Source organism: Hyla sarda, chromosome 4 (assembly GCF_029499605.1).
Source record: "Hyla sarda isolate aHylSar1 chromosome 4, aHylSar1.hap1, whole genome shotgun sequence".
NCBI lineage: Eukaryota > Metazoa > Chordata > Amphibia > Anura > Hylidae > Hyla > Hyla sarda.
The window spans coordinates 3952688-3972093 of record NC_079192.1 but is presented as its reverse complement, the minus strand read 5'-3'; the positions used below and the strand labels follow the sequence as shown (position 1 = coordinate 3972093).

The following is a 19406-nucleotide window of genomic DNA, read 5'->3' as shown; positions in this document are numbered from 1 at the left end:
ACGTAAATATACGTCCTTCGCCGTTAAGGAGTTAAATACGTTTTGCACTATCCATATTTGTGAAGTGTTGGTGTGGCACCATGGCCAATCTATTCTGATGCATCAAGCATTTGTGGGTGGAAATCCTTGCTGATCCATGCCTGATTCATCTTCACAGTCTCTCCATATTTTTCATAGACAGACGAGTTCTCCTTGGGGTGACTATGGCCCCTGCCGCACTAAACACCCGCTCTCATGGCACACTCCTGGCAGGACAGGACAGCTTTTCCAAGGCAAACTCTGCTAGTTGTGGCCACAAATTAAGTTTAGAGGCCCAGTAGTCCAGCGGATCTTCAAGGTGTGTTGGCATGGTCATGTCAAGGTATTCCACCACCTGCTGGTTCAGGTCCTGCTCTAGGTCTACCTGATGTGGTTTAGTTGCTTCACTATGTGGGTGAAGAATGGTACTCATCACCGACTGTAGACTCAGACTGCTGCTGATTGAGCTGCTACTACTCCCGCCACCCCACCCCTCCCCAGCAGCCATGGCAGTGGAAGGTTAGCACAGAGGGCCCCCCGAGTCAGACCTGCGAGAGGATGGACGAAGGTGCCGATAGACATTGGCCAACTGACAACGTAGGATGTCTCTGTAGTAGGTCAGTTTGTCCTCCCTCTCATTTTGTGCCGGTAGCGAGGGACCAATAAGGTGGAGAGCCAGAAGTCATCCCACTGTTGAATGGTGACAATTCAGTGCTCACTATGCAAGCAAGTGAGCATGCATAGTGCCATTTGTGCAAGTGACTCCGATGGACTCCCTGCCTCCATCTCCACTGCATACTGCCACAGTGCCTCATAACCCTCTAGCTCCTCTGGCTTCTCTTGCTCCTCCTCTCCTGTCAGATGACTAGAAAAACCGTGAATCTCATGAAACCCAAACTGTGCTCCGCTGTGCCCCTCCTCTTCCTCCAGTTCAGCCCCAAAGGGCTCATGTAGCCATGAGATGTTGGTGCCACGTCTCCAGTGCCCAGAACAGCCATTGTTTCCAATACTTGTTGTAGGAAATGAAGCAGTAGAATGATGTTGTTCATCCCATAATCATGACTAATAATGTGGCTTCCTTAAAGGGCCTGGGCAAACGATTGGTTGACATTGAAGCAACAAAGGGGAGTTCCCCTATCCGCTTGGATGTTCAAGAAAGCGGTGATGGCTTTTCTCTGTTCGTATAGTCGGTCCAACATATGGAAGCTGGAATTCCAACGTGTGGAAATGTTGCAAATGAGACTATTGGGATACCGGTCTGATGCTGCAGCTCAAGGAGGGTGAGCTTTGCGGTGTACAAGTGGCTGAAGTGCATGTAAAGTTTCTTGCAAAGCTTTCTAGCAGATGGGGGGAACACTCCAGAACTGCTGGACAACCAGATAGAACACGTGTGCCATGCAGGGCATATGGCTCAGCCTTCCTTATCGCAACACAGACAAGATGTTCTTCCTGTTGTCGGTCACCATGGTTCCCATTTCCAGTTTTTGTAGAGTAAGCCATGATTCGATTTCTTGATGAATGACTTTTAGCAGTTCCTCCCCTGTGTGACTCAGTTCGCCAAGCAAACCATGTGAAGAACAGCTTGACACCGCCATGCCCTGCACACATGGCATGCTGAAGGGGCACTGAGACTTGTCCGGGCAATGGAGGCTTAGGACACAGAGGGGGATGAGGAGGCGGAGTTGCACAATGTCACAGGACCAACGGCCTGATAGCATGGAGAAGGAAGCGGTGTGACCTGTCCAAGTTGACCTTGCGGCTGTGCACAAACCACATTCACCCAGTGGGCCGTAAAGGACATGTATTGTCCCTGACCGTAGTTACAGCTCCACAGGTCAGCGCTACCGTGCACTTTGGTAGACACCGACAGGCTCAATGACAGGCCCACCTTGTGTTGCACAAAATTGTGAAGGGCTGGTACTGCCTTCTTCGCAAAGAAATTATGTCTTGGCACTCTCCACCTCGGCTCGGCTGGGTGATTTAGCAGGCTGGACCACTACATCGGAGCCACGGTTCTCCCAGGCTGCTTCATGGTGCTGCTGCATATGTTGACACAGGGCCGTAGGGCCAACATTCGGACCCTGGCCACCTTCTGCAGACACATCTTGCATGTGGCCAGGTTAACATCCTCCGGATGCCTGATGAAAAACTGCCACATTGCTGAGTAGCTGATTCTCCCACCAACAGTCCGCACTGTTTGACTGCTACTGCCGCCAACTCCAACTCCAGCCCCTGCTCCACTACCTATTGGTAAGGTAGGCTGCTGCAAAGCAGTTGGTCTACCCAAGGCACATTTTGCTACAGACTTCCCACTTCTACCACCATGCTGACTGCCAACCATGCTACCAACTTGCTGGCTCAGCTGCTGCCTCACAGGCAACCTGCAACTCTCTTCTCCTGATGATGATGAAGCCCCTTCTGCACCCGGATCTCAAGAACGATCGGCTTCATCATCATCGAGTTGTGTGTTCACGTCACTGTTGTCCTCTTCAAGTTCCTTAACAGTGTTTGCTTCAGGACCCTGAACGCTGGCAACACCACCTTCAACGCCACTCTCCGCATCACTACTTGTCCGCCTAGTGGAGGAAGCGGCGCATGTCTCCTCCCCTTCTTGGTTGGGCAGTAGCTGCTGACTGTCCTCTATTAGATTGTCCTCACTAAATAGTGGAGCTGAACCCACAGCATAAGATACTTCTCTAGGAGAGGGAACAGCATAGGACAGAGGCAATGGGAGGACAGGGACTGCTCCCGGGCCATGCCAACTGAGGGTTGTGTCTGAGAAACCCAACGACTGTTGACTGGGGGGTGTCAGATGTCACTTGTGATAAAGTAGAGGACCATGTTAACCAATCGATTACATCAGATGGGTTGCTGGTCGAGTCACGATTGCTAGCTGATACCGGGAGCTCAGGCCTCTCGCTGCAACTCCTGCTGCCACTCACCCCTAGTCTGCTGCGACCTCTGCCTGATGAATTTAGGCCTCTGCCACTCCTCTGTGCATGTCCTGGCAGATCTCTGCCTGACATACTTAGTGCGTATATGAGGGGAGTACAATACACTCCACTATGCTTAAAACAGTATTTGTCTAGAACAGCAGCAGGTGTGTACTTTTAGCTTGCCTTTCACAGCATCTAGGCCCTTAACAATTGAACAGGAACATATTGGTACACCACTTAGATGTGGGTATGTGGTATGCCTTCATGAGGGGAAGTACGCTTAAAACAGTACGCTTAAAACAGTATTTGTCTACAACACCAGCAGGTGTGTACTTTTGCCTTGTCTTTTACAGTATCTATGTCCTTAAGACTTTAACAGGAACAAATTATGTATGCACAGGTTACACTTAATAGAGAACAATATGCTTTTAGTTCTCTGCTCATCCTAACTGGCTGGCTACTATTAGCTTTTCAGTTGTTGTACACACCAGTGCTGCAGCACACAGTTGCTGTGTACTACACCCAAAATTACACTTTCTCTCTCAATCTCACTTCCTTCCCTATCAGTGCTTCTAGGCTGGATTTGGGCATGTGGTAAATTGCTGCTGTAAAAAAAGCTTTTCTGTTCAACACACACTGCTCTCTGTCCCTCTCTCTCTGCAATAGAATGCTGATGTGACTGGCCGCAAGATGGCTGCCGATTATATAGGGCTGTGACATCACAGGGGTGACTGGCTGCTGATAGGCAACATACTGCATGTGAATCATGGTCATCCCGCTGACTCTTTTTTAAGCTTTTCCAGGATTCCTTGGGCTATGTCCTCACATGTGGATCTGCCATTTTAGATGCACTGGAGCCTGGACCGCACTAACTGGAGTTTAATGAAATGATTTGCGTGATCAAATCCCTAGTTACTGTGATGGTTCTTGTGATGATTATTGTGATGATTAATGTGATGATTATTGTGATGATTATTGTGATGGTTATTGTAATGATTAGTGTGATAATTATTGTCATGGTTATTGTGATGATTGTTGTGATATTTATTGTGATTGTTATTAATGAATGATAACAGGTAATAAGGAAAAAGTCCTATAACATATAAGAAGTGTTCTTACAGACAAACTTTACCTACTAAACCTTCTCCTATATCACTTATAGACAAACCTTACTTGCCAAACCTTCTCCTGTGTTGCTTACAAATATGCTAAACTAACAGAACTTAGAACTGACCCTTGTTGTAACCACTTTTAACCATTCTCAGAATGCACACCATTACCAACAACCCTCTGATGTCTGTCCTTTAGCCTCTCTCTTTTATCTTTTTCCATCTACTTTTGTGTTCTAGGACAACAATCTGACTGAGGTCACCAAGTTTTTCCTTTTAGGATTTCAAGTCAACTATAGTTTAAGAATCTTCCTGTTCTGTCTTCTCCTGGGGATTTATTGTGGGACAATATGTGGGAATCTCCTGATCATCACCCTGGTGTCCACCAGCAAGAACGTCCACACTCCAATGTACTTCTTCATCTCACAGTTATCTGTAGCTGATGTATTGTTAACCAACACTATAGCCCCCAACATGTTCCACATTCTCCTGAATGGTGGGGCCACAATGACTTTTGCTTCTTGCATCACACAGTTTTATTTTTTTGATGTAGCTGAAGCTTCTGAATGTCTTCTCCTCGCTGTGATGTCTTATGACCGATATATAGCCATCTGTAATCCTCTCCGCTATACCTCCATAATGACATGTGCCAACTGTATGAAATCGGCATTGGTCTCTTGGTTACTTGCCTTCTCCGCAATATTGCTTGACACCATAACAATATCTAAGCTCATATTTTGTAGATCAAATATCATTGACCATTTCTTTTGTGATTATCTTCCATTAATAAAAATTGTGTGTTCAGATACCTTCCTTGTCCAGTTAGAAGTTGTCCTACTAAGCATACCCGTCATCTTCATACCAACAACAATAATCATTTATTCTTATGTAAATATTGTTCTTGTTATTTTAAAGATTTCTCTCAGTAGCGGTAGACAGAAAGCCTTCTCCACCTGTAGCTCCCACCTCATTGTGGTCTCCATATTCTATGGGACTTTGTTCGGTGTTTATATTGTCCCAACAAAAGGCCGAACACAGACCATGAGTAAAATCCTCTCCCTGCTATATACTGTATTCACCCCTATGATTAACCCCATAATATATAGTTTCAGAAATGAAGATATTAAGAAAGCTGCATGTGACTGGATCAATAAATATATCGCTTGATATTCCGTGGGTATGTGTTACGCCTAGCGCTCCGGGTCCCCGCTCCTCCCCGGAGCGCTCACGGCGTCTTTCTCCCTGCAGCTCCCCGGTCAGTCCCGCTGACCGGGAGCGCTGCACTGTCATGGCCGTTGGGGATGCGATTCGCACAGCGGGACGCGCCCGCTCGCGAATCGCATCCCAGGTCACTTACCCGTTCCCGTCCCCTGCTGTCATGTGCTGGCGCGCGCGGCTCCGCTCTCTAGGGCGCGCGCGCGCCAGCTCCCTGAGACTTAAAGGGCCAGTGCACCAGTGATTGGTGCCTGGCCCAATTAGTTAATTGGCTTCCACCTGGTCCCTGACTATATCTGACCTCCTCCCATGCACTCCCTTGCCAGATCTTGTTGCCCTTGTGCCTAGTGAAAGCGTATTGTGTGTCTAAAGCCTGTGTACCAGAACTTCTGCTATCCACCCTGACTACGAACCTTGCCGCCTGCCCCCGACCTTCTGCTACGTCCGACCTTGCTTCTGTCTACTCCCTTGTACCTCGCCTATCGTCAGCAGCCAGAGAGGTGACCCGTTGCTAGTGGATACGACCTGGTCACTACCGCCGCAGCAAGACCATCCCGCTTTGCGGCGGGCTCTGGTGAAAACCAGTAGTGACTTAGAACCGGTCCACTAGCGCGGTCCTCGCCAATCCCTCTCTGGCACAGAGGATCCACTACCTGCCAGCCGGCATCGTGACAGTATGTTTTCCTCACTTAATATTAATAATAAACGTAATTCATACATACAAAGATAGTCAAAATATATAAGTGCAGGAATTATGTGTAATAATGTGAAATGACACAGGGAAAAAGTATTGAACACATGAATAATGAAGGTACAAAAAGGCCTGGAAAGCCAAGACAACATCTGAAATCAATTAGTAATCAAAAAGCGATCCAGTCCCTTGTCTGTGCAAATTATTACCAGCTGATTTAGTCCCAACTGATGGCTACAAGAAGACACATCTCATGATGGGTAAAAACAAAGAGCCACCTCCAGTCCTTCACAACTTAATTGTTGAAAATCATATCGATGGCATTGGTTACAGGCCTTTTTCTAAGCTTCTGAATGTTCCAGTGAGCTCTGTCGGGGCCATAATACAGAAGTGCAAAGGCGATCATTTCACCATAAATTTGCCTGGATCAGGTACTCCTCATAAGATTTGTGACAGAGGGGTAAGAAGCATAATCAGAAGAGTTGTCCAAGAGCCAAGAGGTACTCCAATCCTAAGACATTTTAGCCCCTATCCAAAGGATAGGGGATAAGATGTCTGATCACGGGGATCCTGCCACTGGGGACCCCCCCAATCTAGCATGCAGCACCCATCTGTGAGCACTGCAGAAAGCTCTGGAGTCTCCAATCTCCAAGCCTCCCGACCACGGGGACGGGGACGGAGTATCGTGATGTCACCTCTCCGCCCCCTGTGATGTCAGGCCCCGCTCCCTCAATGCAAGTATATGGGAGGGGGTGTTATGACCTTCATACAGAGTGTCGGCTCAAATCATTGTGAATTAGCACCTTCTCTAATAAAAGTTTGAATCACCCCCCCTTTTCCCATATTTTAATCCCTTAGCGCTACAGGACATATGCATATGTCCTATCTTCCAAGAGGTCCAAGCAATAGGATATATGTATATGTTCTACTGATCTCCTGTGCTACAGGACACAGCACAGGAGATTGGCAGCAGCTGTCAATCAGCCAGGATCCCACCTCCGCTGCCAAGACCAAGATCACTCTGATCTTGGCAGCATTAACCCAATGGATGGGCTGCCCCTGTCCCCCATCGGTGACCCCACCATGACAGGAGCTAAGCCAGCTAATAGCCTCCTGTAAGCCAAGAACGGCAGTCCATGAGGTCACAGACTGAATGTAAGTGTAGCGCCATGTTCACATGGCGGAATTCCGCAATTCCATACAAATTTCAAATAAATTGCGAAATTACGGAATTCCGACAAAATTGAGGCAGAATTTTAAATTCAGAAATTCAGTCCCCTCTAAATTCAGAATTCTTCTGAAATTTAAGCCCCATTGAGTTTAAATGGGCACTGTCATTAAAACAAAAAATTGATATGTTGTAGTACTTAGGTACTACAACATATCTCTAATATAGTTTATTTAAAAAAAGTGATTTTAAAACAGGGGGATGTGGGCTGCGCGGCGGGGAGGGTGTACTCTGGGTGAACTAAGGGGGAGGGCGAGTGAGTTGAGCGGCGCGACGGGGCCGGGGTGGGGGTGGGTTGCGGGCTGCGCGGCAGGGAGCAGTATGTGCTCCGGTGTTCACCTATACAGGGTGCCTCCAGTTGTTTCCCCACTACAACTCCCAGCATACCCTGACAGCCAATAGATGTCAGGGCAAGCTGGGAGTTGCAGTGGGGAAACAGCTGGAGGCACCCTGTATAGGTGAACTACAGGCGGAAGTGCCGGCCCCAGCAGGCATCAGTGACGTGGTGCCTGCTGGGGAAGTCTGCCTGGTAGTGAGCACGCTACCAGGCAGACAAAAAAGCATTTTTAATATGTAAAAAAAAAAAAAATTTAAGGCAGGGAGGGGGTTAGGGATAGATGGGTAATAGGCAGGGACAGAGAAAAAAAATTTGATGGTGGGAGCTACCCTTTAATGGAAATCCGCCCACAATTTGGAATGCAGAAATTTTGCTGTGTGATTGGGACAGCAGAATCCCACTGAAGTAAAAGGGCATTCAATTTTGGCAGAATTTCTAGTGGAATTCTTCCGTGGCATTTTGCATGGAAAATCTGCTGTGTGAAGCCTAATACTAACAGTTATGCTGTGCTGCTGCACAGACGTACTGCAGCATAGTATAACAGGAAAAAATGTAAAAGTTTAAAAAAAGGTTTAGCAATAAATAAAGTGTAAAAAAAATAAAAATAAAGATTTGTGCAATAAAACAATAATGTTATTTATCGCACATGGTGATACCCCTCCACAGTACAAAACAAATACTGCAGCTCTAAATACCCCTCCACAGTACAAAACAAATACTGCAGCACTAAATACCCCTCCACAGTAGAAAACTGATACTGCAGCACTAAATACCCCTCCACAGTACAAAACAAATACTGCAGCTCTAAATACCCCTCCACAGTACAAAACAAATACTGCAGCTCTAAATACCCCTCCACAGTACAGAACCGATACTGCAGCACTAAATACCCCTCCACAGTACAAAACAGATACTGCAGCACCAAATACCCCTCCACAGTACAAAACCGATACTGCAGCACTAAATACCCCTCCACAGTACAGAACTGATACTGCAGCACTAAATACCCCTCCACAGTACAAAACAAATACTGCAGCACTAAATACTCCTCCACAATACAAAACTGATACTGCAGCACTAAATACCCCTCCACAATACAAAACAAATACTGCAGCACTAAATACCCCTCCACAGTACAAAACAAATACTGCAGCACTAAATACTCCTCCACAGTACAAAACAGATACTGCAACACTAAATACCCCTCCACAATACAAAACAGATACTGCAACACTAAATACCCCTCCACAGTACAAAACAGATACTGCAACACTAAATACCCCTCCACAGTACAAAACAAATACTGCAGCACTAACTACCCCTCCACAGTACAAATCTGATACTGCAGCACTAAATACCCCTCCACAGTACAAAACCGATACTGCAGCACTAGATACCCCTCCACAGTAAAAAACTGATACTGCAGCACTAAATACCCCTCCACAGTAAAAAAACTGATACTGCAGCACTAAATACCCCTCCACAGTAAAAAACTGATACTGCAGCACTAAATACACCTCCACAGTACAAAACAAATACTGCAGCACTAAATACCCCTCCACAGTACAAAACACATAGCACAGCACTAAATACCCCTCCACAGATGCTGAGGGAACAGATCTGGGAGTGAGCTGCTCTGGACAGAGGAGGAGAGAGAGATTTGGGCAGGAATCTTGGGGAAGAAGTTGTCTATCCCTCAGGCTGACTATTTGTGCACTGACAACAATGTGTTTTCTTTCCAATGCTTTTTAGTTTTCCATTGTCATGATACAAACACGGAGAATGCTCTACTTTTCAAATATGAACAAGTACAAAAAAATGCTTCACCCACAGTGCTCTCTTAAACGTCCGACAGTCCTCATACAGCTTCCGACATAGCTTCACCCTTCAGCAGGAATTACGGAGCTGACTTTTCCTTCCTTCCTCTCACGAGGGGCTTAGACAGATGAATGATTGCCGGACACTCCTGATGTTTCGTAGGACACGCCCCCTTTCTCAAGTCGAGGCCAAGTGTGATTTTTTATCGGTGTTGCCTATAGTAACGAAGTTTGAGCCTTCATTTTTCTCACACTTATACCCCAGTGCCAAATATAAGGTTGGTCCTTTTGGTTATATTATTTGTGCACTGATACTAGGAAGAACCTTTGGGCTGCAGGGAGGGGATCAAGCTTCAGAAGGAGGTGGCAGAAATGCTGTAGGAGACCGGATGCCAACCTCACCAATGGGCTGTGTGCAATAAGGCAACATAAACTGCACACAAGCATGGGGCTGGGGCAGGCCTCTCTCCTGCTGTATTTATATTCCATCTCATGAGGACAAATACACACAAGACTTTCTTAGGCTTTGTTCATACTACGATTGTGTCATCCATGTCATATATATATATATATATATATATATATATATATATATATATATACATGTCACAAAGATACAGATAAAACATGAAATGCTATATTGCTACAATGCAAAAAATGAAAAAAAATTGAGGTGCTTTGCTCACCCTTTGGCGGCCAAATAGCTTGGACCATCCCACCGCGATAAGGTGACCTCATTGGGACTCTACACTGTGAATGTGCCTCTGTGCAATCAGTTATCAGGCTTGTGAGGTCTGGAAAATACAGCACCTTATAAAGATGGGTGGGGTGCAGGAGCCAACATGGAAGTAGCCACTCCCCCATATGTATAACACAAACAAGGATAAGTTGGCCAGCACTACTGATACCAAACTACTGCATGGACCTGGCATACAGGTGAACGCTGCTAGGCTGAGTATACATAAACAGGAGAATACAGCATCACACTGCTGGCACAAAGATACAGATAAAACATGAAATGTTATATAGCTATAATGCAAAAAATGAAAAAATAAAATAAAATAAATATATATATATATATATATATATATATATATATATATATATGCAGCGGTCCCTCAACTTACAATATTGATTGGTTCCAGAACGACCATTGTATGTTGAGACCATAACTCTATGGAAATCTGGTAATTAGTTCTGAAGCCCCCAAAATGTCATCGAAAAATAGGAGGAAGTGAGGATTAAAGAAAAATAATTAGATAACTAATATAGATAAAGCAAATCCTTCCATATAAAAGTAATAAATATCTGCTGGGAGCTGTAAATTACTGTCTATGTAGAGGACAGGAGCTTCTTCAGGGTCCTGTATAATACACACAGTGTCCTAAAAAAGATAAATGGAGCCGCCCCCACTTGGTGTCCAAAGGAGCAGCTAACCCTGGGACAGGTAAAGAGTACAGAATATGTAATACCTCCCTGTACTGTAGGGGGCGCTACCAGACACCAGTCAGTGCACACACTTCGGTAATACAGGTAAAGAGTACAGAATATGTAATACCTCCCTGTACTGTAGGGGGCGCTACCAGACACCAGTCAGTACATACACTTCAGTAATACAGGTAAAGAGTACAGAACATGTAATACCTCCCTGTACTGTAGGGGGCGCTACCAGACATCAGTCAGTGCATACACTTCAGTAATACAGGTAAGGAGTACAGAGCATGTAATACCTCCCTGTACTATAGGGGGCGCTACCAGACACCAGTCACTGCATACACTTGAGTAATACAGGTAAAGAGTACAGAACATGTAATACCTCCCTGTATTTTAGGGGGTGCTACCAGACACCAGTCAGTGCATACACTTCATTAATACAGATAAAGAGTACAGAACATGTAATACCTCCCTGTACTGTAGGGGGCGCTACCAGACACCAGTCAGTGTATGCATTTCAGTAATACAGGTAAAGAGTACAGAAGATGTAATACCTCCCTGTACTGTAGGGGGTGCTACCAGACACCAGTCAGTGCATGCATTTCAGTAATACAGGTAAAGAGTACAGAAGATGTAATACCTCCCTGTACTGTAGGGGGCGCTACCAGACACCAGTCTGTACATACACTTCAGTAATACAGGTAAAGAGTACAGAACATGTAATACCTTCCTGTACTGTAGGGGGCACTACCAGACACCAGTCACTGCATACACTTCAGCAATACAGGTAAAGAGTACAGAACATGTAATACCTCCCTGTACTGTAGGGAGGCGCTACCAGACACCAGTCAGTGCTGGTACTTCAGTAATACAGGTGTTTTACCAGTAAATTCCCATTCTGATTGGTGAGATCTTCCGGCCATTGAAATGTTTCGCAGATCTGGACTGTCCCTACATTGTATGTTGAGTCTGGTTTCAAGTAATGATGGTCCAGAAAAGACCATTGTATGTTGAAACTATTGTATGTTGAGGCCATTGTAAGTTAAGGGATCACTGTATATATATATATATATATATATATATATATATATATATATATATAGTAAGAAGGTGAAAGGCATGGTGGTTGATGGGCGGTATGTGTCACTAAGGCTCCTGGCCTTGGTGAAGTAAGAGCCGGTATTATTCAGTGTCGGTGCTGCGATGCAGACTGACACTGTGACCGTAGTGTGGCTGGAAGGCCAATCCAGGACGGTTCTTACTAGGAATGGTCAAGTGTAGGGTGGGGGCCATTCCCCACAATCCAGTCTGTCTTTTATTGGCCTAAAAGCTAGGTTGCCTTACCAGCTGAGGGAGATTTGCTAGTTGCAGCTCACACTGCCAGAGAGTGTGGAGTTCTTAACTGAGATGTCGGGAGCTGGTCAGCAGACTGCCTGGAGGCATGGAAAAGACTTGCTTGATGCCACCGGCTTGAGGAAGCGCTAATTGTGTGAAACAGTCTGTCCCGGCTGTGCTCCCCGCCTCCACCTGGGTCTACTTCGGATGCTTCCGAACGCTTGGAAATAAAGATCACTTGGATGGTGAGTGCTGTACCGTGTCTTCTATTCGTTACCTATCCCTATCAACAAACTGTTTCGAATGCTGGAGCTGACGCTGGGAGCTTGTGACATCATAGCCCCGCCCCCTAATGATGTCACGCTCTGGCCCCTCAAATGCAAGTCTATGGGAGGGGGCGTGATGGTTGTCACGCCCCCTCCTATTGACTGGCATTGAGGGGGCAGGGTGTGACATCATGATGGGGCAGGGCTACGATGTCACACGCTCCCGCCGCTGACTTCCAGTATCTTAATCCAAGCTCTGCATCTCCTGGTGAGTGTATCAGTCCGGCCACACCCCTCCTGCATGCCCCACCCCACTCACATGCTACACCCCATTTCACAAAACCACACCCACAATTTAAGCCACACCCCTTTTATCTTCTACCTTTTGGTGCATTAGCCCAGCTTGCAAGTGATCGCCCACTTTCACAAAACCACACCTCCTATTTTCAGTTTACAATCTCTTCGTCACTACTCAGCCCCGCCTGAGGACTGGATATGAGGTTGAGAAATGAGGTCGGGATATGAGGGTGGGAAATGAGGACGGGAAATTAGGACAAGTTCTTTCTCTTCCTTGCTTTTCCTTCCCCACAAGGTTTAGGTAGGAAAACCGGGCAAAGACGGGTACTCAGCTAGAATACCATAAAAAAGGCAAATTCTATAATAAAATTCGAGAGGTGTTAAGCAAAAGCAAATCTTCACCAGTTTTTCTCTTGATGGAGATCAAGTCTTAGAATGAGGGAGAAGTAAATTAAAATAGTATGAATTATTTTCCTTGATTACTTTACCTTATCGGGTCGTGTGGCCCTTTTCTCATGCAGAATGGCGATGGCTTCACTGGAATACATGAGCTTTATGGCGATCATGGTCTCCCCCGCCCACTGAGGAATAAAGGAGACTGTGTAGGTTCCATTGTGGTTGTCGGTCACAGATCCGCTCACACCAGCCTTCAGTTCTGGGGAATTAAGTTTTGCAAAAAAGAAGTCTTCGCCGTAGCTCTTGGGTCGCCCTAAATGGTCCTTGGCTACAATGAGAACTTCAAGTTTCTCTCCAACAACATAGGAAGAGCGGGGATGGTTTAGGGAAAATACGGACATCTTCGGCTGGGTGAAAAATTCTAAGAGGGTTTTGTCCGGAAGCAGTGGCCATTCAATGGACTTCAATATGGCATCAAGCTCTTCCTCTAGGGGACTTGTTTTTAGGAATTCAGGTGACAGTTCTGATGAAGGCTGTCTCCATTTTAACCTGTAGGTAACCTGGAGCATTATAAAGAAGAAACTGATGAGTTCACAACAATGCCCTTTTTATTGATAACATTTACATCGTTGTTCAGAAGTAATGTCAGTGATCTCGCTGGTGATATTGAGCCCTTAAGAGCCCCATACATAATGCAGAGATGTTTCTCATTCTCTCCATTCTAGGAAATGGGACCAGATAGGGGCTGTGTACCAGTAGTACACATGCATGGACTTCCTTTCTCTAACTTCTCTGGCTTAATCACTGGACAACACCTACTCTGCACTGCCATGCAAAGATGTAGAGCTAGAAAAGTGCATTCAATTGAACAAGCTAACACTGTGATGGTGGAGAAGGGGTTAATGATGTACTAGCTCTGGAAAGTACTAGGTGAGCAGAGAAAAAAGAAAGAGCAGCAGTATAGCAAGGAAGAGGTTACACTAAGCACTGAACAGATAAATTGAGGGGGGGGTAGTTGATTACATTGAGAAGGCAGCACTGTGTACATAGAGTAGTAGGATACAAGAGGCACCTTCCAAGAACTGCATGGATGGTGAGAAAGGAAGCTTTGATTTACCTTTTAGGGAATATGTGTATCCTCTGGCTCACAGATTGCAGATGCTTTGCCCAGGTACATAGCACTATTTAAACTTTATCCCCACTTCCTGTGTTTATTTAATTATTTATTTTTCTGGGATTTTGGTAAAGAAAGTGATTTACAAATATTTACGAAATTACATAGGCTTTCATTAGTAGGGAAGATGTTTGAAATGTCAATGACCATTTGAAGGGGGACTCCGGCTCTGATATATCTTATCCCCTATCCAAAGGATGGGGGATAAGATGTCTTACCGCGGGGGTCCCACCACTGGGGACCCCCACAATCTTGCATTTGGCACCCACCTCTTTGAGCTGCACGCAGCGCTGCCAGCTCACAAACTGCCGGGTGCTGACCACGGGGCCGGAGTATCGTAACGTCACAACTCCGCCCCCGTGTGATGTCACACCCTGCCCCCGCTATGTCATCACGCCCCCTCCCATAGACTTGCATAGTGGGGGTGGGGCGTGACGTCACACGGGGCAGAGTTGTGACGTCACAATACTCTGGCCCCGTGGTCAGAACCCGGCAGTTTGTGAGCTGGCAGTGTGGCGTGCAGCTCAAAGTGGGGGTGCCAAATGCAAGTTTGCAGGGGTCCCCTGCGGGGGTCCCCTTTGGATAGGGGATAAGAGGTCTTTAAGTATTACAGATTTCTATTGGATACATCAGAACGTTAACCCCGGTGTCACAATGAGATTTATAATGACTAGTATGTGGTATGGCGTTAAAGAAACCCATAGTAAACCCATAAAAGGAGGAAGAAGAAAACCCCCTAGCCAGGCCCATGCAACCACAATGGTGTAATAGTATATCATGGTGCCATAACCCCTTATGTCTCTTTATTTACTGTTATGTCGAGATGCAGGAAGAGAATATTAGATGATTAAAACCAGTGACCATTGTAATCCGGGGAAACCTGAGAGTAAATGTTCAGTTTCCCCACAGCATCACCACGAATAACATTGGGCATGACATGATGCCTGGTCATATCAGGGGGTTGTCTGGGTGTTAATGGACAGAACAGGTCCTACCGTGCAGAAAACACCCTTTGCATCTGTTCTTAATCTGTTTAATAGACAAGGATCCCACCTCTGCTTCTTACATATAATCTGTCAGCAGCATCACCGGCACTAATCTATTGGTGTAGGCTTGTAGTGTGGTTGACGCCGGCAATGGTACTTAACGTGTGATAATATTCAACAAACTTCCAGGTAGAGACAAGGCAACTCACCAAAACAGACGTCTGTAGAGCAATAGTTTTTAGATTTTGCTTAAGCAGAAATCACAAGTTCATGGTAACACGCTATGATGAGAGTGAGGGAGAGTAGAACAGGTGCATGGACAAGGCAATGTCTGTTTCACGTCAAATGACGCTTCTTCTGGCCTCCGAAGGCCGGAAGAAGCGTCATTTGACATGAAACGGACTTTGCCTTGTCCCCGCACCTGTTCTACTCAAAAGGCCGGAAGAAGCGTCATTTGACATGAAACGGATGTTACCTTGTCCCCGCACCTGTTCTACTCCAAAGGCCGGCAGAAGCGTCATTTGACGTGAAACGGACGTTTCTTTATCCCAGCACCTGTTCTACTCTCCCTCACTCATCATAACGTGTCAGCATGGACTTGTGATTTCTGCTTAAGCAAAATCTAATAACTATTGCTCTACAGACATCTGTTTTGGTGAGTTGCCTTGTCTCTACTTGGAACTTTGTTGCATATTATTGTACTATAATAGACCTTGAGCACCACCTTGACCTGTGTTACTGACCGCTATTTTTACTATATGTGGCTGTCGTAGTGATTTATACATTGGATACACACTTGCAGTGCCTGGTTTTGTTTTCTCTTTGGACGGAACTTACCATATAATGATTACTCCTCTGATATTCCTTGCTTTCTGGATATGCAAATAAAGGAGCTTGGTGTATTCCTAAGCCCCGAGTGCACTGTGACGTCCAGCGGTCATCCTCATAGTAACGTCCTACTCCCCTACGCTGATCCTCCTCTAGAGCTCCACTCTGCCTCTAGACCCCTCTCTTCTGCTGTAAAATTTCACTTCATATCGCCTGTCAGTGACTATTGCGCATGCGCAATGAGATGGTTCAGCACCGGGGGGGGGGGGGGGGGAAGGCATATGTCACAGTGCCCTTCATTTGCATGTCCACAAAACTGGAAATATCGGAGGAATGGAGGCGCTGATCATCAAACAGTAAGTATTATTGTCATCAGCGTCACCCACACTACAAGTCTATACCAATATGCGGATTCCTTTTACAAATCCTCTAATATGGTGTATGGAGGAGTGTTTCCAAGCTAGACAATCCCTTCAAAGATTATATATCGTGGACCATGCTTGTATACCCAGGGACACAATGAAAGGTCACTTGTGAAGTGGGATGACATTTATAGGAGGTTATACATAGTGTACAAGTAAAATATTTTATTTTACATGAACTGGTGCCAGAAAGTTATATAGATTTGTTAAGTACTGGAATAATTAAGATTTTTAAATAGAAGTAATTATCAGCTGCTGTATACTACAGAGGAAGTTCTTTTCTTTTTTCATTTCTCTTCTGTCTGACCACAGTACTCTCTGCTGACACCTCTGTCCATGTCAGGAACTGTCCAGAACAGGATAGGTTTGATATGGGGATTTTCTTCTACTCTGGACAGTTCCTGACATGGACAGAGGTGTCAGCAGAGAGCACTATGGTCAGACAGAAAGGAAATTCAAAACAGAAAATAACTTCCTCTGTAGCATACGGCAACTGATAAGTACTGGAAGGATTAAGATTTTTTAATAGTGAAAGTAATTTACAAATCTGTTTAACTTTCTGGCTCCAGTTGATTCTAAAAATATTGTTTTCCTCCAGAGTTCCCCTTTAAGGTTGAACTGGCACATAATTCCATGTTGCATCACGCTTCCATTAATTTCAGTGTGTTTTCTGCTGTTCACATATTAAACTTTCTGATGAGAATCCGAATTCTGGCGGAAGATTGTTCAATCTTCCTCCGAAATTGTGTAGTAAAAGCCCATTAGGCAATGGAACTTATTTTCATGGGTTATCTGCTAAAAATAAGCGCCAATTCAGCATCAGTTCCGCTCCATTTACCATTTGTCTTTTGGTTTCGCGATACTTCTACTTACTGTCTGTGAATGGGAATAAAGGAGCACTCCGCCCCTAAACATCTTATCCCAGATTCAAAGGATCTGCAGAGATCACGGGGGTTCCCAACGGCCGGCCCCCCACCATCAGCCATCTTATCCCCCATCCTTCGGATGTATTGTGCTCACAGAGGATTGTCCGCACCAGATACAATTGACTCCAGCATCACTGGGACGGGGTCAAGAGGACTTTCTTGCCTTTGGATATGAACAAGAACGTTCCGTTCACTAACAACAAGCAGGAATCGTGAAAACAGCATAAAGCATGTCCCAAAGTTGTAGCCCTCGCCCCTGTACGGTGACTACACTTTTATTAAAGGGGTACTCCAGTGCTTAGACATCTTATCCCCCATCCTAAGGATAGGGGATAAGATGCCTGATCGCGGGGGTCCCGCCGCTGGGGACCCCCGTGATCTTGCACGTCGCACCCTGTTATAATCAGTCCCTGGAGCATGTTCGCTCCGGGTCTGATTACTGGCGATCACAGGGCCGGAGCATTGTGACATCATGCCTCTGCCCCCATGTGACATCACGCTCCGTCCCTTCAATGCAAGCCTATGGGAGGGGGCGTGGCAGCTGTCACGCCCCCTCCCATAGGCTTGGATTGAAGGGACGGAGCGTGATGTCACATGGGGGCAGAGGCATGATGTCACAATGCTCCGGCCCTGTGATCGCCAGTAATCAGACCCGGAGCGAACATGCTCCAGGGACTGATTATAACAGGGTGCGACGTGCAAGATCACGGGGGTCCCCAGCGGCGGGACCCCCGCGATCAGGCATCTTATCCCCTATCCTTAGGATGGGGGATAAGATGTCTAAGCGCTGGAGTACCCTTTTAAACACATTTTAAGCGGTGAAAACATTGACTCTTACCAGGGAGATGAGGGAGAACATGCACGGAGCAGCCAGGAAGAGCGCCAGCTTCTTCATCGTCCTCTAATGGAGTCATAAGGAAACAGAAGAGCAATAAAGAAATGTCAGGCTGCAAATGACTAAGACATCAAATATAAAAGAACAAGCAGCACCTGGGGAGGAGGAATCAGACATAATGTGTCTCCAGAAAGACTAAGACACTCGAGGGAGAATAGATGAGGAATAGATCTCCAGAGAAGGCGAAAATTCAATACATTCAACTTAAAGGGGTACTCCAGTGGAATTTTTTTTTTAAATCAACTGGTGCCAGAAAGTTAAACAGATTTGTAAATTATTTCTATTAAAACATCTTAATCCTTCCAGTACTTATTAGCTGCTGAATACTACGGAGGAAATTGTTTTCTTTTTGGCACACAGAGCTCTCTGCTGACATCATGACCACAGTGCTCTCTGCTGACATCTCTGTCCATTTTAGGAACTGTCCAGAGTAGGAGAAAATCCCCATAGAAAACATATGCTGCTTTGGACAGTTCGTAAAATGGACAGAGATGTCAGCAGAGAGCACTGTGGTCATGATGTCAGCAGACAGCTCTGTGTTCCAAAAAGAAAAAAAATTCCTCTGTAGTATTCAGCATCTAATAAGTACTGGAAGGATGAAGATTGTTTAAATAGAAGTAATTTAGAAATCTTATAAAGGAGTTGGAGAGGCTCTTGTCCAACTACCCACCAAATAAACCCAGGCTACCTAATTAGACACCTGTACCCAAGGTGTCAAAAATTAGTTTGTCTGTAGAAATATATATATTAGGGCTCAGGGTTTGAGACAACTGGACAGATAGTAATTCAATTTATTAATAATATGCAATGTGACAATAGAGTATAAAATAAATGCAAATAATAGCGACTGCGTCTCACAGGGCCCTTGTGTAGGCACAGCGCCAACTATTAAAAATTATAATATATGTATATCATAATGGGTAAAATATTAAAAATTATTATAAAAATTATTTTAAAAATTGAGACCACTATAAATATATATAGGGAGAGGAATCTGGGTGGGAGAGTCTTAGTCCATCCACAATCGTCAATTATCTCCTCTCTTGAAAAGTACTGCATGTATAGAAAGATTCCAGTATTTTTGTAACCAATAGCA

General features: G+C 45.4%; 1 protein-coding gene across 1 annotated transcript; it reads left to right on the top strand.

The window, feature by feature from the left end:
* Positions 1-576: 576 nt before the first annotated feature.
* LOC130366710 (olfactory receptor 10A7-like) lies at positions 577-5230 on the top strand. The gene is made up of 2 exons (XM_056569032.1): positions 577-615; positions 4304-5230. The coding sequence occupies exons 1-2, from the start codon at positions 577-579 to the stop codon at positions 5228-5230; spliced, it is 966 nt and encodes a 321-aa protein (XP_056425007.1).
* Positions 5231-19406: the final 14176 nt, after the last annotated feature.